General features: G+C 43.8%; 1 protein-coding gene across 1 annotated transcript in view; it reads right to left on the bottom strand.

Annotated features, from left to right (window-relative positions):
- Window positions 1–18,294, bottom strand: part of CLIC1 (chloride intracellular channel 1) — a 47,068-nt gene extending 28,774 nt beyond the window's left edge. The window contains exon 1 of the mRNA XM_081321191.1: window positions 18,100–18,294. Within this exon, the coding sequence (XP_081177317.1) occupies window positions 18,100–18,138 (39 nt within the window). The 5' untranslated portion in view covers window positions 18,139–18,294. The remainder of the gene's footprint in view (window positions 1–18,099) is intronic.
- Window positions 18,295–24,316: the final 6,022 nt, after the last annotated feature.

Raw genomic sequence — 24,316 nt, 5'->3', positions numbered from 1 at the left:
GGCAGCTAGCAGGATTTAGTTGCCATAGATGGCTAAAAGAAATTTGATATTATAAGACAGATGCACTCTATCTTTTGAGGTTGGATCAGTTTATCATTCGTGTAATTAAAATATATTTCCCAGTTATGGTTTCTTTTAAAAATGGGAATATGAATGTTAATGAAATACCATTGGAGTAAGTGTTCTACTAGTATAACGTTATAAAATAACTGTTTTATCACTGCAACATTTCAGTTTAGGTGGCATTTTGTTAATGCGCATTTCGCAAAACTATTGGCAAAGGTAATTTCGTGGTAATTAAAAGATGGCTTTAAAATTAATTAATGCAATGATACAAGTGGCTCCAGCCTGATTTAAAAAGAAATCTGCACACTGTGATAAAAGGGCTCCATCACGGAAATTATGCAGAAGCCCTTTATGACTTGCATTTACCTACTTAGCAGGTAACTGTCCATATGCTTTAAAAGGCAGAAGTGATTATTAATAACACAATTAATCTTACTGCATTTCCATTAGGGTTTCCATAATCAGCAGGGAAGCAGACTGGGAGTTTCAGAATGGTAGTAAATGGATGAGAATAACCGACAGATAGCAGTAGCACTTAGACTTATATACCGCTTCACAGTGCTTTACAGCCTCTTTAAGCGGTTTACAGAGTCAGCGTAATGCCTCCTCCCCCAACAATCTGGATCCTCATTTTACCAAACTCGGAAGGCTGAGTCAACCTTGAGCTGGTGAGAATCGAACTGGCAGCCAGTAGAACTAGCCTGCAATACTGCACTCTAACCACTGCACCACCATAATTTGGATGAATGCAATAATTTAATTACTATATCAGTGAATATAAAACAAAACCATTTTTGCAGATAATATACACATCCTTTTTGGTGTCCATCACTCATTCAAAAATCCAAATAGTCTTTATCAATACTGTACAATATATAAAATCACTTGCACTCACTTATTCATTTTAATAGTCAAAATTAAATGGAAATAGGCCAGATGTTCCATATAAAGGTGGCATCAATGCCAAATTAAATACAAATAGTCCTCAAGTTATGACCACAATTGAGCCAAAATTTCTAGTACTAAGCAAATACCTGTTAAGTGCATTTAGTCCAATTCTGCACATTCTAATGGTAATAAATCTCCATTAGCAAAAACATATCCATCTTTATTATTTTTTTAAGCTTGAGGTCTCTGGGATTGAAGGACCTCTCCACTGAATGGCTGTTGAACTGGACATACAAATGATTGACTTGTAGAAGACTTCTCATGCCAAGCATGAGGTCAGCCAGCCTTCAGGGCCTTGGTGCCTTCCACATGTTCTGGTCTCCAGATCCCAACACCAACAGCTAGAAGGTTACCTGGCTAGGAGATGGGCTCTAGAGAACCTGAATCCTAGCCCACTGTTGATGACATTGGGTTGGCCTGGTAAAGATTTGCACAAACACGGACCACTTGATCATGGTCCTTTGCTAAAAGCATGGCAGGCGAGTATTACAAACATCCTCATATCGTTAAGCTAATTAATACCTGTAAATATTTGGGTTCTTTTCCTTTGTCCCACCCAGAACAGGAAGCTGTTCTCAGTGGTGGACGGGAGAATTTAACCGAAAACAAAAAACAAACATACGGCATGGGGCAGGCAAAACAAGGAGATTCTTGTTTCTGTTTGCATTTTCCTTTGTGAAGTGGTAGAAAGTACAATGTCCCTCTGGGGTCCCGAGGATATTCCCAACGTATACTGACAGGCTCACAGGAAATACATGTGAATTTAGTACCGTGTTTTCCGGCGTATAAGACGACTGGGCGTATAAGACGACCCCCCAACTTTTGAGATGATTTTCAAGATTTTTCGTCTTATACTCCGGAAAATCAGCGAGCCCGGGAAGGCACGCCCTCCCCTCTCACTGTGGAGGAAGCAGGGCAGGCTGGCGTCTGGTGGGAGCCGGCAGGGCAGTCCTGCGCACGCGCGTGCTCCCCGGCTCCTAAGGAGTCCTCGGGGAGCCATGGCAGGCGCCTCATGCTCTTCCCTCTTGAGGCAGCATCGGCGGAGCCGTCCGGCGTCGGGCGGGAGCCAGCAGGGCAGTCCTGCACACGCATGCGCTCCCCGGCTGTTAAGAAGCACTCCTTAGCAGCCGGGGAGTGCACGCGTGTGCAGGACTGCCCTGCCGGCTGCCGCCCGACGCCGGACGGCTCCGCCGATGCTATTTCAAGAGGGAAGAGCATGAGGCGCCTGCCATGGCTCCCTGAGGACTCCTTAGGAGCCGGGGAGCGCGTGCGTGCGCAGGACTGCCCTGCCGGCTCCCGCCAGACGCCAGCCTGCCCTGCTTCCTCCACAGTGAGAGGGGAGGGCGTGCCTTCCCAGGCTCGCTGACTTGCAGCCAAGCCGGAGCCGAAAGGGGCTTTTCCTTCCACCCACCCTTTGGAATAGACGCAAGAGCTCCTGGGGTCTGGCGTTTGCAAGCAGGAGGGGAAGGGGCTGAGAGGCTCTTGGGGGTGGGAAGGGAGAGTCACGTTGGAGGGGGGACTGGACTAAGGAGGCTTGAAGTTGCTTTGCAAGAACGGGGGCGCTCGATTGATTTATGTACTATTTTCCGGCGTATAAGACGACTGGGCGTATAAGATGACCCCCCAACTTTTGAGATGATTTTCATGGGTTAAAAAGTCATCTTATATGCCGGAAAATACGGTAAATACGATCAGGGGAAATCACATGCTTTTTTCACCCCCTGAAAGGATGGGTCAGGGCTGACTTATGAAAACAACCGCATCTTTATACACACGAAAGGCAGATATTTTTTTTCACGGCCACAGTCAGCAATGTCTCTGCAGTGGTCTACACGATCTCAAACCGAGACGTTAAGTCCACCCCTAACTGAGTCGTGGTGGTGCAGTGGTTAAAATGTAGTATTGCAGGCTACTTCTGCTGACTGCCAGCTGTCGGCAGTTCAAGTCTCACTGGCTCAAGATTGACTCAGCCTTCCATCCTTCCGAGGTCAGTAAAATGAGGTCCCAGGTTGTTGGGGGGCGATACACTGACTCTGTAAACCACTGAGAGAGGACTGTAAAGCACTGTGAGGCGGTATACAAGTCTAAGTGCTATTGCTATGCGAGCTGGTTGCAAAGTATGCGAGCTGGTTGCAAAGGCACCCAAATTGCAAATATTTGACCATTGTGGTGGCATAATAGTTGTCCGGAGAGAGGGAGAGGGAGGGGTCACGTGATCACCATTTGTAACCTTCCCAGCAAAGTCAACAGGAGCAGCCAGATTCATCAAAGAACTGCATGATATGCTTAACCACTGGAGTGATTTGCTTTAACAACTGTGGCAAAAAAAAAGTTTGCAAAATGGGGCAAACCTCACTTAACAACTATCTGCTTTCCTTAGTAATGGAAATTCGGGGCTGAGATGTGGTGATAAGTCAAGGACTACTTGGAAATGGAGAAATGGTGACTTAAAAGGTTCTATCAACAGCCAGGCCCAGAGGATTTCCCCTCCCCCCTTCAATTGGAGATCTCTTAAGTTACAGAGATATAATGCAAATTAATCACCACAGATTTTACTACATGGGGTAAAATGGCTGATCAGAGCAGACAAGCAAAATGCAGCACAGGACCAACGGAGACCTTCCAAAACCAAAGATTTTCTGCTCCTAGACAGTATTTATTTATTGTTTATTTTCCAACCACAAAAAGTGGGAAGCACACAACAAACAAATAAAAACAAGTTATATAAATAAATGCAGTCATGATTAAAATTAAAATATGTTAAAAAGTAAAATATACCAATCCCAGGTACAGTAGTCCAACTGAGCCCAAAATTTCTGTTGTTAAGTGAGACATTTGTTAAGGGAATTTTGCCCCCGTTTACAACATTTTTTTGCCATAGCTGTTAAGTGAATCACTGCAGTTGATAAGTTAGTAACCCCATTGTTCATGAATCTGGCTTTCCCCATTGACTTTGCTTGTCAAAAGGTCACAAAAGGTGATCACAAGACCTCGGGACACGGCAACAGTCATAAGTAAGAACCAGTTGCCAAACATCTGAATTTTTATCACATGATCATGGGGATGTTACAAAGGTCATAAGTGTGAAAAATGGTCATAGGTCACTTTTTTCAGTGCCGTTGTGACTTTGAACAGTGACTAAAGTCGAGGGCTATGTGTATAGAGAAAGTGAATACTTCAATAAAGCCCTTATCGATGAGAGGAGCGGCATATAAATTTAATGAATAAAATAATGGAGAGAATGTTCCATAAGGCAGCCACCACAGCAGAGAAGGCCTGCTTGCTGGGACCTGCCAAATTTACGCAAGTTTCCAAAAACGTGAAACCTGCATATGTATGTACAAATTTCATTGAGCAAACATGCCTAATTAGCTTTAACAAATAGCCAAATCCCACACATCCTGCAACACTGAATGCCAGTACTTAATTAAGCTCTGAAGTACTGAAGGACATTCATTTCCAAAAGTGTCACAGGAAGACACAATTTCCTCTTTAAGGAGAGCCACTCACAATAACAATTTGTTAAAACTGCAGTACTGTATGCATACAACCCAGAGATGCCCTCAAGCTCATCACCACTCCTTTTAAGCTTCTCTTCCACCCTCTGAGGAATGCAAATAATTAATACTTTTACTGATTTGCATTTAACAGTTTGTTAAGAGGGTGCAAAGGTCTTTTGCTTGGTCTCAGATCTGAACAAAATTAAGACATGAACATTTTAGGCCTGGCCTACATATATGATACCTTTTGAAGATGCTCTGCATCTTTTGAACCTGCCATCTTTCTGTCAACAGAACATTCCTAAGAATCTGTTTCTTAATCTTTTGATGATTTTAATGCTTAACCCAACTGTTAATTTCTGAGAAATGTCATCATTTCTCGATGATAGAAACTTTCCACTGAGCAATTAGAATGTTTACAAACACTGTGGGCTGCTAATTACTGGGTGAGATTTAAAGCTCTCGATTTTGAACGCGTATTTAAATCTGCCATTTCAACACTGGAATAGAATAAAACACAAAATTTTATGTCAAAGTGGAATAGAAACCAGTCCCTCCAGTTTACTGTTTAACACCAAGTCAGCTGTTGGTAATTCTTGTTGGTAATTCTTATCTTCATCTGGAATATAAATTTAGACAAAATGTAGACCTGGAATATATCAGAGATGTAGCTGAGAATTAATCTCTCCCACAAAAGTCTGTTGAATAGAGGTAGCCCTCCAGTAATCCTCAATTTATGACTGTTTGTTTAATGAAGATTTGGAGCTACAACAGTGCTAGAAAGAGTGACTTATAACTTTCTTCAAAGTTACAACCACTATCAACTATTATACCACTACAATGGTCAAATATTTGCAATTTGGGTGCTTTGCAATGAGCTCGCATATAGTGTCCTATAGCAATAGCACTTAGACTTATACACCACTTCACAGTGCTTTACAGCCCTCTCTAAGCGATTTACAGAGTCAGCATATTGCCCCCAACAATCTGAGTCCTCATTTTACCGACCTTGGCAAGATGGAAGGCTGAGTCAAATTTGAGCCGGTCAGGATCGAACTGCCGAACTGCTGGCAGCAGAATTAGCCTGCAATACTGCATTCCAGCCACTGCGCCACCATGGCTCATTAGTTATTTGATCACAATTTATGATCGTCCCAGCAGCTTCCGATGTGAGTCAATGGTAAAACCCTTGTTAGCTTAACAACTGTGGCGATTTGCTTAAGGGCCATTGTAACAATGGTCATAAAATTGGATCCAATTATGTGATCAGTCACTTAACAACCTCATTGCTTAGGGACCAAAATTCCACTCCCTACTGTCGTTGTAAATTAAGGATGACATGTACTCCATTAAAAAGCAGACTCAGTTTTAATGGCAGCCAAGTGTAGCAGTAACAATTTATAAAAAAAAAATCTATCTGTAAATAGCTTTGGAGCACACATAAATGAATGAATGAATGAATGAAACCAGAGAAGGGATTATTTTCAGGATGGGAGTCCAAAGAAGTCAAGATGGCAGCCACAATCATGCAATCAAAACCTCAGCACCTTTTTTCTGAGCATTAAGGCATGTAAGAAAGGCCAAGTTGTTCACAGTCGCAGCCGCCAGCTAGACTGGAGCAATGAAATGGAGAGAAAACAGCGTTTTCCTGTGCCAAGATGTCACAGGAACACCCATATGTTTTCCCAGTATAATAAGCAAAGGAAATCTCCTACTTGAACAGCAGAAATGGAAGGGGGGAGAGATCTCGAGCCCAAAAGCCATTTTTTCAATCTAACGGAAGCTTTCCTTATTTTGCAAAAATCAGATGTGGAGAAGACAACATTGCGATGGCAAAGATCTCACACTGTGGTCTTGATGCAGCTCCAGTCCTCCCTATTACAGGCCATTTGTGAAAGAAAAAGACGAAAGGCAAACTTGCAATCTCAGAGAAATGCGGGTTCCCCCTCGAAAAAGGATCCGGATAACTCTTCCAATTCTCTGAAACTTTCGGAACTCTTCTTTTGAGTATTGTTCAAAATTCGAAAGCGCCCTATAGAGCGACATCATTTTTCACTGATCGCCCCTCTAGGGCTAGGCCAGTGTTCCTCAGCCTCAGCAACTTTAAGAGGTGTGGGCTTCAACTCCCAACATGCTGGCTGGAGTGTTCTGGAAACTGAACCTCTTAATGTTGCTGAAGTTGAGAAACACTGGCCTAGATCAAGGGTTCCCAATCTTGGTATGCTGGCTGGGAAATTTTGGGGGTTGAAGAACATGTGTCTTAAAGTTGCAAGATTGGGGACCCTAACCCTAGATCGGACATGTCAAACACAAGGCCCGGGCGCCAGATCCGGCCCGCGAAGTGGTTTCATGTGGCCCGCGAAGCCATCCTGGAAACAGTGAGGGAACGGCTCCCACTGCCTTGGCCCTGGCCCAGAGACCCTCCTTCTGCCAGAGACCTCCAGATCTGTCCCACTCCTGCCCAGGCCCCCATGGGCACCCTTGATGCAAACGATATAGAGCTGGCCATACCCACCCAGTAGGCCATATGCACTCTGGCCACGCCTACCCAGTAGGCCATGCCCACCCTGGCCATACCCACCCGGCCCCCTGAGGGCAACCGCAATGCTGATGCGGCCCTCAATGAAATTGAGTTTGACACCCCTGCCCTAGATTATAAATCAAAACAGGGAAGAAGCAGGAGCAGCATTCTTTCTAGAAAACGAAATTATTATTTTATTTTATTATTGGATCCACTCTAAATGAGGTACTGCCGTGCTATAGCATTTAAATGGGGTTTAAGCAATCTTCCCAAGGCAAGCCACTTTGAAGTCCTGCTTAATTTTAACTACAAAACAGAAACAAAATACTTATTTAAAAAAACTGGTATTAGAGAGCAGCCACAGTTGGCTAGCTTCAGATAAACTGGTTTAGTAAAACAAGCCATTATTATGGCTTAATGTGATGGGTAACTGTGGTCACAAGGAAACTTGCTCTCCTCTGCAGATTGGTAGACTGTCCCCCTCATTAGCTATGATTCCTGGAGGGGGACTGATTACGATTTAAGGAACTCTAGTTCATAAGTCACTTTTCTGCTTCCAGAACTAAATGAAAGCAGCAAAATTTGCATGAGCTTTGGGAATTTAAGTGGAAAAGGGTTAACTACCTCAGTCGCCATAACACTGTCCCATGAGAAGTCAGAAGGCAAATTAACAAAAGGTGAATAAGAGTTTACCGGAAAGATACATCATAAATCAGCCTTGGGCAATCCTACAAATATAATATGCCAATCGTTCAAGCCTAGAGCAGATTTTGTTTATCTGCTAAGAAGCAACATGTGTTTTCCCCTCTACAAAAGAAGCATCTTTCTTTTAAAGAAAGCAGGTAAATAATGGCCTCTTTTGCTGAATTGGAGGCCAGATGGACAATTCATCTCTCCTCTGTCAACCAGCATTCCCCCCTTCCCCTAATGGTCAAAGGAGAAGGGCCATTTCTTAGTTACTTTGTCTTGTGATCATTTATCTGCCCATAAGACAGAAATTGATATGGAAACCAAACTAATTCTTCTAAGATGAATGGCAATCCAATGTTTTCATAAGCTCCTGGTGAGCTACAGAAATCAAATTGTGTGTAAAATACAAGTTTGGCCTTAACCAGATAACATACTGTAAGAAGAAGTCCAGCACTTTGCTTTGAGAAGTGAGTTCCTTTCAGGGCCAACGGAATGCCTTTGGAGGACCTAGAAAGGCCAACAAGATGACTTTGGAGGACCTAGAGTGGCCAACAAGATGACTTTGGAGGACCTAGAGTGGCCAATCAGCATTCATGGCCAATTAGATGCCTTTAGGGACTCAAGACTAAGACATAAGCTCTCTTTCACCATTATTCTCCAAGAACAGGAATTTGAAGACACACAATCTCCTAACAAGAGGTACCATTCAAGGTACAAATATAGACCCAGCTTAAAAACAGTAATTGTGAGAGGGACCTTGGAGTCCTCGTGGACAATTACTTGACTATGAGCCGGCAGTGTGCAGCAGCAACTAAAAAAGTTAATACAGTCCTGGGTTGGTTGTATAAACAGAGGCATAGAATCAAGATCACGCAAAGTATTAGTACTGCTTTATAAAACCCTAGTAAGACCACACCTGGAATACCGCAGCCAGTTTTGGTCACTATGTCACAAAAAAGATGTTGAGAGTTTGGAAAAAATTCAGAGAAGAGCAACTAAGATGATCAAAGGCCTGGAAACCAAAAAGATACCAAGAACGGCTGTGGGACTTGGGTTTGGCTGGTCTAAAGAAAAGAAGAAATAGGGGAGACATGATAGCAGTGTTCCAGCATCTGAGGGGCTGCCACAAGGCAGAGGGGGCCAGGTTGTTCACCAAAGCACCAGAGGGAAGGACGAGAAACAATGGCTGGAAACTGATCAAAGAGAATTAAGGAGAAACTTCCTGACAGTGAGGATAATCGACCACTGGAAGAGTTTGCCTTCCAGAAGTTGTGGGTGCTCCATCACTGGAGGTTTTTAAGAAGAGACTAGACAGCCACTTGTCTGAAGTGGTATAGGTTCTCCTGCTTGAGCAGGGGGCTGGACTAGAAGACCTCCAAGGTCCCTTCCAGCTCTATTTTATTCTGTTCTATTCTTCAAGTCCAACAGCCTTTGATAGATCTGCCCTTCATTAATTCATCCAACCCCTTTAAGAGCTTTCAGGTTAATGATCATCACCATGGTTTGTGGCAACTAATTTCAAAGATTGTGTACTGGGTGGAGAAGTGCTTTCTAATCAGCATCATCTGTCTTATTGCTTTGGGGAAGAGAGAAACAATTCTCCATACCATGCATGGTCTTATACAATTTGGTCATGTCCTTGTTCATCTTTTCTCTCAGCTAAAGAGTGTGTCCATTTGGATGAGAACTACAATATGGTCCCTTGAGGAAAAGAGAATGGATATGGTTTTGCAGAGAGCAACGTGGAAGGCACAAGCTTTGAATGATAAGTGTCCCACTCCAAATTTATAAATAACACAGGAACCAATCTTCTATCCAATACTAGTTTGTTAAGAGTTAGAGATGTTTGTGCAACAAGGAATGATGTCCTTATGGAAGCTTTCTGGCCCTGAGGCAGGGGCCTCCAAATTTGGCAACTTTAAGACTTGTGGACTTTATCTCCCAGAATTCCTCAGCCAACCACGACAGGTTTAAGACATTAGCATGGTAAGCTAGGGTATTCTGAAAGTTGAAGTCCACAAGTCTTAAAGTTGCCAAATTTGGAGATCCCTGCACTAACTAGGGAATGGTTTCCCAAACGTGGCAACTTTAAGACATGTCAACTTCAACTCTCAGAATTCTCTAGCCTGCCATCCTAATGGCTTGAACTTGTCAAGGTTGGGAAACGCCACACCAGAGAAGCTTATGTAGAAGCTGGAAGACTAGCTAAAGTTTAACTTTAGACCAAGAGCCACATCCAGCCCTGAATAAGTTGTTGTTGTTAGCTGCGAAGTCATGTCTGACCCATCGCAACCCTATGGACAATGTTCTTCCAGGCCTTCCTGTCCTCTACCATCTTCTGGAGTCCATTTAAGCTCACGCCTACTGCTTCAGTGATTCCATCCAGCCACCTCATTCTCTGTCGTCCCCTTCTTCTATTGCCCTCAACCTTTCCCAGCATTAGGTTCTTCTCCAGTGAGTCTTTTCTTCTCATTAGGTGTCCAAAGTATTTGAGTTTCAACTTCAGAATCTGGCCTTCTAAAGAGCAGTCAGGGTTGATCTCCTCTAGGACTGACCGGTTTGATCGCCTTGCAGTCCAAGGGACTCGCAGGAGTCTTCTCCAGCACCATAGTTCAAAGGCCTCAATTCTTTGGCGCTCAGCCTTTTTTATGGTCCAGCCTTGACTGCCATACATTGCAACTGGGAAGACCATAGCCTTGACTATACGCATTTTTCTTGACAGGGTGATGTCTCTGCTTTTTAGTGTGCTGTCTAGATTTGCCATGGCTTTTATCCCCAGGAGCAAGCGTCTTTTAATTTCTTGGCTACAGTCCCCATCTGCAGTGATCTTGGAGCCCAGGAAAATAAAATCTGTCACTACCTCCATTTCTTCCCCATCTATTTGCTGAATAAGATCCATGCTCAAAAAGTGGATGTGACAAGAAAAGAGTAGGGAGGATCACACCCATTTTTTTAAAAAAATCTGGTTCTAAATTAATCTTTAACATCCAAAGTAAACAGAATTAATATTCAGCCTCTGGCAGATGGCCTAAAGAGAATATCAAAAATACTCCACAGAAAAGTAAAAAAAAATCTTAGCAGACGACCAAGTCTGTCTCATCCATACTTCTTATCTTTTTTTAAATGTTTAAGATTTCATATTAATAATGTAACACCTGCACCTTTTTCAACCCCTTATTGTAACTGTTATTATCATTTTGGTTTTCTTTGTATAATAAGGACACCCAGTTGCCACAGAGTGAGAGAGGAAACGCCGTCAAAAACCTTATGATTCAAACCACACAAAACTAAACAGTTGTCTATATTTAGATCTCAGAGGTGAGGCAACATGGCAAGCCGATAACGGAAGGGTAAAAAATTTTGAGCCCACTTCATCGTCTCTGAAAACAAACTCCACAATCTGCTGCAATTACTTGTTATGTTTGAGGACCAGCATTTTAAGCAGAGCTGATCGAGGACCCTCTCCCAATTTTTCAGTGTACTATATTTGCACGACAGGACTTTTGAATAGTTGACAAATCACCGTACTGGTAGTCTTTGACTTACAACCATTCACTTAGCGACCGTTTGAAATTACAACAACACTGAAGAAAGTACCATTTTTCACACTTATGATCGTTGCAGCCTCCCCAGGATCACATGAACAAAATTCAGATGCTTTGCAACTGGCATGTAATTATGACGGTTGCCGTGCCCCGTGTGATCCTGTGATCCCCTTCTGACAAGCAAAGTCAATGGAGAAGCCAGATTCACTCAACAACCATGTTACTAACTTAACAATGATTCACTTAACAACTGTGGCAAGAAAGGTCACAGAATGGGGCAAAACTCACTTAACCACTTAGCGACAGAAATTTGGGGCTCAGTTGTGGTCGCAAGCCAAGGACTATCTGTAGTCCCCTGGCAAAACAAACTCAAGGCTTCAGCAATTAATCAAAATTGTCACCCAGCACCTGAAACATCTGCGATAAGAGGGAGGAGAGACTGCGACTGCTGCTCTAAATCACAATGTGGTTTTGCAAAGGGAAGAACTATTACCAGAGTACTGAATTATTATCGCACTTCTAGAAGCCATCATGATTGGTAGCAAATGAGGAAATGCTAGGGTGGAAACGCCCAAATCAGCCTTTGCACAAAGTACTGTGACTTATCCTGGCAGCAATGGCAGGATGGGGCATTATGTCGCTGTCACTTTCTGATCTGCCATTTCACCATTTTAGGATTGAAATAAAGCAGTCCTAAAAATACGTAAGGGATGCGGTGACTCAGTGGGTTAGGACGCTGAGCTTGTCGATCAGAAGGTCGGCAGTTTGGCGTGATGAATCCTGAGTACATTTCAGGATCCAGTCTGAGTCAGTCACCGGGACCGGAGATTTGTTCTTCCAAGCTTTCGGACTTGTGCTGCAACCCATCCTCAGCGGACCTGTCAATCAGCAGGATGTGTTGAGCCTGGAGATTGAGAATCTACCCGCGGATGGGCTTCAGCACAAGTCCGAAAGCTTGGAAGAACGAAGCTCTGGTCCCGGTGACTGATTCAGACAGGTTCCTGAAACATTATACTGGGACAGGTATATTTGCCTTTATTACCTATATTTCACGAGTGCTCCTTCCAAGAATAAGATCCTTTAAGGGCCAAATGCAGACGGGAACTCAGAAGAGGGGAATAAATTAAAAGAGGTGACAAGTTCTCAGGATCACATCTTCCTTGGGCCATCTGAAAGTCTGTTCACAGTTTGCATTCATTCTGCAAAACTGCATCAAACCTGTTGCTTGTTCTCTCTAACACATTAGGGGAGAAACCAAGTTTGAAAAGTGCTTGCACGAAAACAAGATAAGGAGGGATGGCAGGTGTAAGGACAAACAGTGGAAAGAAAGGGAAGCCACCACAACTCCTTCTGGTGAGTTGACCATTAAAGGGAGGTGTCTGGCACTGAAGAAAGAAGAAAATCTAGAACAGACATGTCAAACACAAGGCCCGGGGGCCGGATGCGGCCCGTGAAGTGGTTTCATGTGGCCCGCGAAGCCATCCTGGAAACAGTGAGGGAACGGCCCCCACTGCCTTGGCCCTGGCCCAGAGACCCTCCTCCTGCCAGAGGCCCTCAGATCTGTCCCACTCCTGCCCAGGCCCCCATAGGCACCCTTGACGCCAACGATGTAGAGCTGGCCACGCCCACCCAGTAGGCCATACGCACTCTAGCCACGCCCATCCAGTAGGCCACGCCCACCCTGGCCATACCCACCCGGCCCCCTGAGGGCAACCGCAATGCTGATGCGGCCCTCAATGAAATTGAGTTTGACACCCCTGATCTAGAAGTTTTCATGGAAAGACCTCCAACTCACTTTCTAGTACCTTCCACTAAAAGTAGTCTCAGGAAAAGACTCATTCCCGACTAACTTCCTACACATCCTGGAATGAAAAGAAAGACTTCACACAACGTATTTATTTAGTCATGGATTACTTACTCATTCACACTGTTTAAAGGTAAAAAGTAAAGGTTCCCCCGCACATGCGTGCTAGTCGTTTCCGACTCTAGGGGCCGGTGCTCATCTCCGTTTCAAAGCCGAAGAGCCAGCGCTTGTCCGTGGACGTCTCCGTGGTCATGTGGCCGGCATGACTAGACGCCAAAGGCGCACGGAACGCTGTTACCTTCCCACCGTAGTGTTCCCTATGTTTCTACTTGCATTTTTACGTGCTTTCGAACTGCTAGGTTGGCAGAAGCTGGGACGAGTAACAGGCGCTCACTCTGTTACGCAGCACTCGGGATTCGACCCGCCAAACTGCCGACCTTCTGATCGACAAGCTCAGCGTCCTAACCCACTGAGCCACTGCGTCCTTCTCACACTGTTTATATACCACCAAATCTAAGAGGTCCACAGTGGTTTATTGAGTAACTTCCCATTATCCAAGTTCACCCAAAGTTCAAACCATGGTTTCCAAATCATGAAGTTGGATTCACACCACGCACCAAGCAAAAGTTCAACTAATCATATTACAGAGGAGCACAAGGACACAAATCCATACTAGACAGATTAATGAACCTGATTCTTTTCTGATATAGTAGCATAAGTGGAACACCCTGCAGGCCAAAGAAAGCTTCTACGGTTCACCAAATATCCTACAAGGTTTTCTACACTGTACCACAGGTTGGCTATCTATGGGCTGGCATAAGTAAAGAACCAATCAAAAAGCCATCAGGAAAAATAGTGTGGCACGGCATTTTTCTCAATGGATTCAGATTTGGTTCTCAACTTTTTGACGAATGAAAATACCAAGTTGGATCAGAAAAATAGAAGTTCTTTCTGCCCTGGTCTTCCCTAAAGTCATAATTTTTAAACTTTCTGAAGGAGCATCCTCAAATAGCAGGTAGCAATTTGGAAGCCCTCCTTGATCCTCACCTGTTCCTGGATCTTCAGGTACCATTGATGGAAAAATGTCTACACAGTTATGTTTAGTATATCAATATTTACAAGGCAACCAAATTAATATATAACTAAATTATGGTCAAGTGCTCTCTGATGGCTATGTCTGAAGTTTGTCTGAATGGTGCAAAGTGTGTCAGCTGTTGACTGCAACAATACTAGGTTTACAGCATATTTGCATCATGTTGTGTGTATACATCACATATGTGTATTATGTTATTTTATTATCAATGTTTTTAACTGTTAGTTGGGAACCACCCAGAGTTTGATATAAGATGGGCAGCTAAATGTTTTAAATGAATAACTTTGACGCCAGGTTTTTAATGTTTACGGCTTTACATAATATATGTTTTGAATGAATGAAAAATGAATGAATAAAATGAATGTTTTGTGCTGACAGTGTTTTATTTTGTCAGTGGTGTGACTGTACAGCTATTTATTTTTTAAACTGTGCTTTAAGTGTATCTGTTAATCATGTGTTTATTTAGATAAGAAGGCCTTTTGAGCATCCTTGTCAGACGAAGAGGGAAGGCAGAAATGCTTTAAAAGTCACATTCAGAAAATATCTAGTTCGAAAGACTGAAGAGAACCTAGCTTTTAGAAAGAGGCTCAGGGATTATTTATTCCGCTTGACTTATCGAATTTATATAGCCACCCATCTCACTGAAAGCAACTCTCTTTAAGCCTCCTTCCTTAAAAACCTTTCTTAAAGACACCACCACCAGTCTAAAAGGGCACAAGCCAAATCAGAGCACCCCACCCTCCTGACACCATTCCCAAACGATGGGAGAGATTTTAAATTCTCCTTTCTTAGTTCATCGGTATGCACTTCAAGAGGAAGGAAATGAAGTCTGAGAGACAGAAAAAATGTCAAGGCTTGAGAGTAGATGATTCATTCGGACTTAAATTTTTTTCCTTAAATTGACAGTGCTGTAGAACAGAAATGAAGAAGGCCAAGTTATAGGTGGCTGCCTGCCAAGCCTTGAATTCAGCCTCCAGAAGCCAAGTTGCCAATAATTATTTGGCAAAAGGAAATTATTGAAAACAAAGGAAAAACTGTCTTAACTGTACTTAATTTATTGAAGTTTACTGAGGTTTAAAAGAAAGTTGAACGTTTCTCTAGTCTCCATTTTCATCCTGTCTCTTTCCATTTCTTGGAGGGCATCTTTACTGCCTCAAGTCCCCAGAAGCTTTTTTAACAAGTCACAATGAAGCTTGCCAAATCCTAAAACTTAACTCCTTTTATTCCAATAAAGAGACTTAGGATAAATTCATCTCAATAAAAGTGTAAATCCAGCAAGTAAATGTCAAAACTGCTGCCCCCACCAACCCATTGCATACCTCAGCCAAGCTTAGGAAAGATGTGTTAAGATTACAATTTCCATCAGCCTCCATTAATGGCATGATGGGAGTTGTAGTCCACCACATCAGGGAGACATCCTTTTGGAGCAAGCTGAACCAGAGGATTTAGAAGGGGAATTTTTAAAATCATTGCTGGTTACTTCCCAAAGTTACTCTCTCAACTAAGCTAGCTCGTTTAAACAGCCACTTTCGATACCCCAAGTGAGCTAAAAGAGATATTTTTACCACCAGCAAGAAAAGGACTAACAGTTGGGGGGGGGGGTTGAGGACACCTGGAATACTGCATCCAGCTGTGGTCACCACATTACAGAAAAGATGTTGAAGCACTGGGAAAAGTACAGAGAAGAGCAACTAAGGGCCTGGAGAATAAAACATGCGAAGAATGGTTGTAAGAACTGGATATGGCTAATGTAGAAAAAGGAAGCACTAGGGGTGACATAGAAGGGACGCGGTGGCTCAGTGGGTTAGGACGCTGAACTTGTTGATCGGAAGGTCGGCAGTTTGGTGGGTCGAATCCCGAGTGCTGCGTAGCAGAGTGAGCGCCTGTTACTCGTCCCAGCTTCTGCCCACCTAGCAGTTCGAAAGCACATAAAAAATGCAAGTAGAAAAATAGGGACCACTACGGTGGGAAAGTAACAGCGTTCCGTGCGCCTTTGGCGTCTAGTCATGCCGGCCACATGACCACGGAGACGTCCTCGGACAAGCGCTGGCTCTTCGGCTTTGAAACGGAGATGAGCACCGGCCCCTAGAGTCGGAAACGACTAGCACGCATGTGCGGGGGAAACTTTACCTTTACCTTTAGGGGTGACATGTTAGCAGTATTTCAGTGTTTGAGGGGCTGCCACAAGGAAGAGGGGGTGAACCCAGGGCTTTTTTTCTCATAGAACGTTCAGAACGGAGTTCCGGCACCTTTTTTGGATGGAACCTTGTAGGGTAGGCAAGGCGGGTTGTATGACATATGTGAGTTCCGGCACCTTTTTTCTTTTACAAAAAAAAAGCACTGGGTGAACCTATTGTCCAAAGCACCCGAAGGCAGGACAAGAAGCAGGAAACTGGTGACCCCCAGGGGGAGAGCATTCTCGGTGGGCGCACCAATCCTTTGGAACCGCTTACCAGCTGAACTACGGATGGCCCCCGACCTTCGCTCGCTCCTTCCGGCGTGATCTAAAAACTTATCTATTCGAACAAGCCAGCCTGGCCTGATGGGTTTGGGGTTTTAACATTATTTTAACTAACTTACCACATTGGGCACAATCATTTAACTTTAAATCTTGTATCCTGTATTCTTATTTTTATTGCCCTGTACATCGCCCTGAGTCCTTTGGGAGAATGGCAGTATATCTATCAATCAGATAGATAGATAGATAGATAGATAGATAGATAGATAGATAGATAGATAGATAGATAGATAGATAGATAGATAGATAGATAGATAGATAGATAGATAGATAGATAGATAGACTGATCCAAGAAGAGAAGCAGCCTAGAACTAAGGAGAAACTTCCTAAAGAGTGAGGGCAATTAACCACTGTAACAGTTTGCCTTCAGAAGTTGCGGGTGCTCCACATCACGGCAGGTTTTCAAGAAGAGCCTGGACACCCATTTGTCTGAAATGGTATAAGGTCCCCTGCTCGAGCAGGGGGGGGGGGTTGGACTAGAAGACCTCCAAGGTCCCTTCCAGCTCTATGCTGAACTGAATCGAATCGACCCCCTCCCCTCCACACGCTTCTTTTGTTTCACTTTGTGTCTTTTCCGGGATTCCACCGACGCCGGTCGCCCGTGCCACCACTTGACAGATCGGAAGTGGGAGTCCAAGGAGCGTCGGGGTCGAATTCCGACCTGATCACGCCACGCCTAGCTGAGGATTCCCCGAGATCAGGGCCCGACGGACGGGTCCTCTGGATTTCTTCCTTTGACTTCCCATCGATCCCCACCCTACCCCGCCCCACCCGCCCCCGAACCCGGATCGCGTTCCCGAACCAAAGCATCCCGAGCAAGCTAGCCAATCATCTTCGTTGAAATCTGCCAAAGAGTCTTTAAAAGGAAAAGAAAAAAAAAAAGACGCGCGCCTGCTAACTTTTTCTCTTTTTTCCCCGGTTTTTGGCCCTCCTTGGCTCAAGCGGGGAGGAAGTGGGCGGGAGGGGCAGAGAGAAGAGCGAGGCCAGGTTTCCCGCTTCTCGCGCGCCCCCCCCATCGCCCCGCCAAGATAGAAAGGCGCGTTAATCCTGCTTTTTTTAAGGAAACGGAGGGAGGGGGGAGGCTGGAGATAAACCCCCCCACGCACGCACGCACGCACTGAAACGCTCCCTTTCGTCTCTCCCGGCGTCCGATTCCTTCGCGTTTAAAACAGGGGGTCTTCAAACTTGGCCCTTTTATGTCTTGCGGACTTCATCTCCCAGAATTCCTCAGCCAGGCATGCCTGGCTGAGGAATTCTGGGAGTTGAAGTCCCACAAGTCATTAAAAGGGCCAAGTTTGAAGACCCCCTGCGTTATAAAAGGAGCAGCCCCGCTCGCCTCCCGCAGTAAAGCGCGAGACGAGTTCCCCCCCTCCCTTCCCCTCCCCTCCCCGGGGCTACCTCTCCGCCGGCTTACCTTGACGAACAGCTCGACCTGCGGCTTCTCTTCAGCCATGGCTGAGGAGGAGGAGGAGGCTTCGACGGACTGCGAAGGAAGGGGAGGCTGGCGGGGACCCAAGGGGCGGCGAGGAAAGGCGGGAGGACGGGCGGGGACCCTGGAGCAGCGCCGAGTAGGCGACTCTCGCAACTTCGCCTCAACTTCCCTCCGCTACTCCGGCCACGCCCAGGAACTGAGGCCGGCCAGCCGGCCCTGCTGGCTCGGCCCCCCCCCCCGAGGAAGAAAGTGCCCGCGCGGCTCGGGCCGGGGCGCCTCGACTCGGGACCCGCAGCTCGGAGACGCGTCCGGACCACCGCCGGTGCTTCGCTCTCTCGGCTTTCCTTGAAAGCGGCCTTTGCGGTTCTTTGCCCAGCCTTTGTAAAGGGCCGCAGAGGTCCTGGCCTGGGAGCTCAGGGCGGTCTCTTTTGTCCCAACCCAGCAGGTTTTTTCTCTCTCCTTCCTTCCTTCCCTTTCTTTTTCTTTCTGTTTCTCTCTGTGTGTCCTCTTTCTTTCTCTCTTCCTCTTTTTCCCCTCTCTCTTCTTCTTTCTCTCTCTCTCTCTCTCTCTTTCCCGTTTCTCTCTTTTTTTGTCCCGCTTCTTTCTCTCTCTTTCCCGTTTCTCTTTTTCTCTGTTTTCTCTCTCTCCTCTCTCTTTCTTTTTCTTTCTCTCTTCCTCTTTTTCCCCTCTCTTCTTCTTTCTCTCTCTCTCTCTCTCTTTCCCGTTTCTTTTTTTGTCCCGCTTCTTTCTCTCTCTTTCCCGTTTCTCTTTTTCTCTGTTTTCTCTCTCTCCTCTCTCTTTCTTTTTCTTTCTCTCTTCCTCTTTTTGCCGTCTCTTCTTCTTTCTCTCTCTTTCCCGTTTCTCTCTTTTTTCTCCCTCTTCTTTCTCTCTCTTTCCCGTTTCTCTTTTTCTCTCTGTTTTCTCTCTCTCCTCTCTTTCTTTTTCTTTCTTCCTCTTTTTCCGTCTCTTCTTCTTTCTCTCTCTTTCCCGTTTCTCTCTTTTTTCTCCCTCTTCTTTCTCTCTCCCGTTTCTCTTTTTCTCTCTTTGTTTTCTCTCTCTCCTCTCTCTTTCTTTTTCTTTCTCTCTTCCTTTCTTTCATCTTTTTTCCTTTCTCTTTCTTTTCCTTTCGCTTTCTTCCTCTTTTTCCCCCTTTTCTCTATTTTCCCCTTTTCTCTTTTTCCCCCCTTTCTCTGCCTCTCTTTTTTCTCCTTTCTTGCATATTTTTTTTATTCAATATTTTAGCAGCAGTTAGGAACTAATACGATCTACAGTAGAACAAGGACAACGAAAAGGGGGAAAAAACCACGAAAAGGCTCCGTGCAATAAGAAAAAGAATAGAAGTAAAAAAAAAGAGAAAGATACAAAGAAGTGGCTTCTGATATTCTTCACACTAATTAATTATAAGTAGAATTATCCTTTAACATTCTCTCTCTCAAGTTACATCATGGCTTTCTTCTTTCTATAATCTATCTTGTTTAATTATCCAAACCATAAGCCACAAATTCTTTTCTTTTTTTTCTTTTTTATGCAAGAGTCTATTAGGGATTTTGGTCACCAACCCCACCCCAAAAAAAAGAATACAAATATTGTCCTTTTTTCTAATCAGGGAAATCAATTTGTCCACCTGGGCACGTTCTGTCAATTTCACCAACCAATGCTCCTTGGTAATGCCAAATCTTTCCCGTCAAACAGGTTTCTTAAGCACTAGCAATAAGACTCAAACCCGCTAGACCTGTTTGGCCAAGGTGGATGATGGATGTGCCTTTAAAAAGCAGAGCGCCAAGAATCTGTTTCCAGTTTTGGAAGGGTTACAGAAAGACCCACCTGGAGGCTTATATGGCTTGGACTCAAAGGAGCTATTGCTAGTTGTAAATCGAAGCTAGTAGGCCATTTCACGTAGTACACAGGGCTAGAAACTTGATTTTTTTTCCTTCTCCGAATACCTATAGTTCTCAACGTACAACTGGTCAATTAAGTGGCCAAAGTTAGGATGCCCCCCCCCTCCGGAAAGGTACTTGTGACCTTATTCTGAAGTTCTGAAAGTGTCTCTCCCCCCCCCCCATGGTCACTTGACTGCATTTTGGAAACTCAGCCAACTGGCCTGCATTTACAGGCATTTGCAATGTCCCATGGTCACCTGACTTAAGATTTACCACATTGCTCAAAACCAGCATTTACTTCTGGTTTTTGGCAAAAAAAACCACCCCAAAGCAAATAATGGGTTTACTTAATGACTGTGGCATTTGCTTAATTAACACTGCAAAAAGTCATAAAATTGGGTCAGTCACAGGATGACCTGCTTAATAATAATAATAATAATTACGAAATATCGCCACCTGGCCATCAAAACTCTGCGATTATGGATGAAACATGTAACAGTGATACCCATTGTCATCAGGGCACTGGGAACTATGTCCAAAAACTTTGCAAAATACATCAAGAAACTGCAGCTTCCTACAATAACTCCAGCAATGTTACAAAAAAAAACACCTGCGCTACTTGGAACATCTTACATTTTAAGGAGGTACCAGGTTGATATCTAGGATGCTGGCAGCAACCCATGTCAACCATCAGCGCCAATCAATTTGAATGTTCAGTTGACTGAGGTTCATGTTAATAATAATAATAATAATAATAATAATAATAATAATAATAATAATAATAATAATAATAATAATAATAATAATAATAGTTGGAAGGGACTTTGGAGGTCATCTAGTCCAACCCCCTGCTCATGCAGGAAACCCTATACCATTTCAGACAAATGTGACCATCATGACTCACAGCCATAATGGGCAGGCTGCATGCATTATGATCGTAAGTCAAGGACTATCTGTTCAGCTATGGCTCACAGTCCCAATTCCAATACAGCTGAGGTTGTACCTGCTTAGAAAACCTTGTAGCTGTCATAATGTAAATGCCATTAACAATTTTAGAAGTATGTTTTGAAAACTAGATTTATACACCTCCATCTGCACGAGAGGATTTTGTAATGATCTGTCTCAGATGGCAAGTGAGGTTTTCCCAAATGCCCCACAAATAAACTTGATATGACACTAAACTTGAGATGCCGTTCCTTCTTGAACAGTTTGGCCAAATGTTGCATTGTCACTGAGGGCCTATTTCTGAATGGTTAGCCAGTCTCCATTAAATGAAACACTAACCTTCAAAGGCCATCTACATTCTTCTTTTAAAAATACCATGGACCATAAACAACAAGCATACTTATTTATGGATTTTCTGTGGTGTCTAGCCAGGTTTTCATTGGACTTTTATTCCAATTTTCCTTTTCTCCCATCCACCTTTTTGAGGAGAGGCTGTCTTCTATTCTTCTACTTCATCCCATCATCCTTGTCAAAGTTACTATGCCATCAGCCTTTCAGCAGGATAAGAATGGAGAAAATGTAAACATGGAGTTGCATTCAGCAGAATAAGGAAGTGCAAACAGAAAGGAAATAAGCAGGCTTCAAAAATGTGCAGGACTTGAACTATGGCTGGATAAAAATTCTGTGCCTACTTTTCACCCTGCTCAGAGGCTGTCATCAGTTGGCTATGACGCTGTACCAATAGTATAAATTCAGATTTAGTTCCTAGAGGGGTTTATCTAAGGTAGCCTAGTGGTGAAAATGCTTGCCTCCAATTCAGAAGGTTGAGAGTTCAATCCTAGGTTGTAGCAGATGTTTCTCTCCTAGGGTGCAAAGTAAAAATATCTGCTGTGAACTCCATGTGGCATCAGGAAGGGCATCTTGCCAGTAAACCCTCAACTCCATCCAGTCATGCCCTGACTCTACCCCCAAATTTAGGGATTACAAGGTCATAAATTGGGAATTAAGTTTCTGGAAAGCTAGTTCCTGGTTGGTAACATTGTAGAACAACCTTATCTAAACATTAATATCTATGTACTTGTAAGAAGGAAGAGATTTTCTACTGCAGGAATACACAGGTAGTTCTCCACTTACAACCACAACTGGAACCAGAATTTTGGTCAGTAAGTGTTGTCATTTAGTAAATTGTGGTGATTATTAAATTTTATGACCACTTTTACGATGGCTATTAAGTGAATCATCGTTCAGGGAATCCTGTGGGCGTAAGCAAATCTGGCTTCCCAGTTGGCTTTTCTTGTTGGAAGCCAACTGGGAAGGTTGCAAATCACCATTTTAAATGTGAGCTGATTGCCAGACATCTGAATTGTGATCACATGACTGCAGGCGTGGTGCGAAAGTTGTAACTGTGAGGATGTGTTGTAAGTCACTTTTTCCGAAGCCATTGTAAGTTTGAATCATTGTTAAACGGTTGTAAGTTGAAGACTGCCTGTATATCTGAGTGGAAAACACCTCACAAAGCCTTCTTGAGACTGGGGCTTGTAATATGTGTTGGGCTATAACTCCCATCTCCTGGTCAAATAGCACAGTGAGGGATAGTAATATTTTAAATTCAACACATCTGGAGGACATTAAGCCAACAAGGGCTGGTGTGGAATCTCATTTCTTACCGCAGGAATCATTCAGAAGAAAGTCTGGCTCCGCACAAATGCTCATTTTGGTCATATCACTTCACAATGTGCTCGAATCTTAAAAGGTAGCTTTGAACAGACAGCCATTTTATTGCTCCACTGCCATTAGCTGGGTTGTCAGAACAGGCTAAACCAAACACAAACAAGCTATGATGGTGGGGCATGTTCATCATAAAATCATTCTACAAATAACACAGATTATTTAATTGTGTTGCTTGCCCCACTCCCAACCATGTGGAGAGTTTGTGGAATAAGTTGAAGTCAACTCTAGACTTAAGGAAGACTTACATTCCAGCTTCACCCAGACATATGAGCTTCCTACAAATACTTGCAAGTCAACTTTTTGTAGTCCAGCTTTTCCCAGTTTAACCCTCACACAATTTTCATCCTCTATGATCAATATAGGCCTATTTCATCCAGCCCAAATCTACAGCAAGCCCATTTTACAGGTTGTGATGAGGACTGAAGGAATGATGCTGCGTATGCCACCCCAAGCTTTTTGATAAAATATAAATATTTGTGTTTCTTCAAGACCAGCCAACCATGTTCGGTGTCTTAGGCTATCACTGATGTGTTACCAAACTATTTTAATTGTCTTCTCCTCTGCCTGGGGCAACTTTGGAATTAAAGTTCTTCTCAGGCCTGCCAGACATTGCCATAGGATAATTCCCAGGGAAATAACCTGAGAAGAACTTCATCAAGATACAGAAATGGGCAAACACTATTAAGGAAAGGCAGGCAAACTTCTGGTTATTCCCAGAACGACAGCTATGTTAATTAGTTTCAGCAAACACACATATACACCACTAGTCTTGTAGCAGCCTTAAATAGAGTAATTTGTGGGGCAAAACATTTTGTGGGTTGAACTTCATTTCAATCCCAGAAAGTTTAAACCAAGTGTGTTCAACCTTGGCAACTTTAAGACTTGTGGACTTTAACTCCACAGTGCTGGAATCCACAGGTCTTAAAAGTTGTCAAGGTTGGAGAGCCCTGGTTCAAACTATAAAGAGTTACCCTTGTGGTTTAAATCTGCTGCATTTGAAAGTCTCCCTATATATACCCCAAGATTAGATCTGCCATCATTTCTCAAGACTGACCCACAACAACCTGGACATGACAAATGGATCAGTGCCCAAAGCTAATACTTGCAACGGCAACATGCCGACTCCATGGGGGACAATTCAATGCTCTACAAAATTTTGTCACTTTCAAGGTGGGAACATGGATGGAGCAAAGGAATCCAAAGACCAGGTTTGTTCCAACTCTTGAGGTGGGGTCCCTTAACATTTTGTAGGAGTTGGTGATGAAAATATTCCATTAAATCCTGAAGTATGATTACTCTGTACTACATCTGCTAACTCCCTTTATTTAGTTGGGCTGCTCATGCTTTAGAAATTATTTGGAAGAGGTGCTCTGGACCTTGCCTCATTGTAGCCCTCCCTGTGCTGTTCTTTCAAGTAAATTGGAGGGGAAGAAATGGAGGCAGTGACAGTTTTTATTTTCCTGGGCTCCAAGGTCACTGCAGATGGGGACTGTAGTCAAGAAATTAAAAGACACTTGCTCCTCAGGAGGAAAGCCATGGCAAATCTAGACAGCACACTAAAAAGCAGAGACATCACCCTGCCAACAAAAGTGCATATAGTCAAGGCTATGGACTTCCCAGTAGCAATGTATGGATGTGAAAGT

This window comes from Vipera berus (assembly GCF_964194415.1).
Source record: "Vipera berus genome assembly, chromosome: 2".
Lineage (NCBI taxonomy): Eukaryota > Metazoa > Chordata > Lepidosauria > Squamata > Viperidae > Vipera > Vipera berus.
Note: the sequence above shows the minus strand (reverse complement) of the source record. Positions and strands in the feature narration are given on the sequence as shown.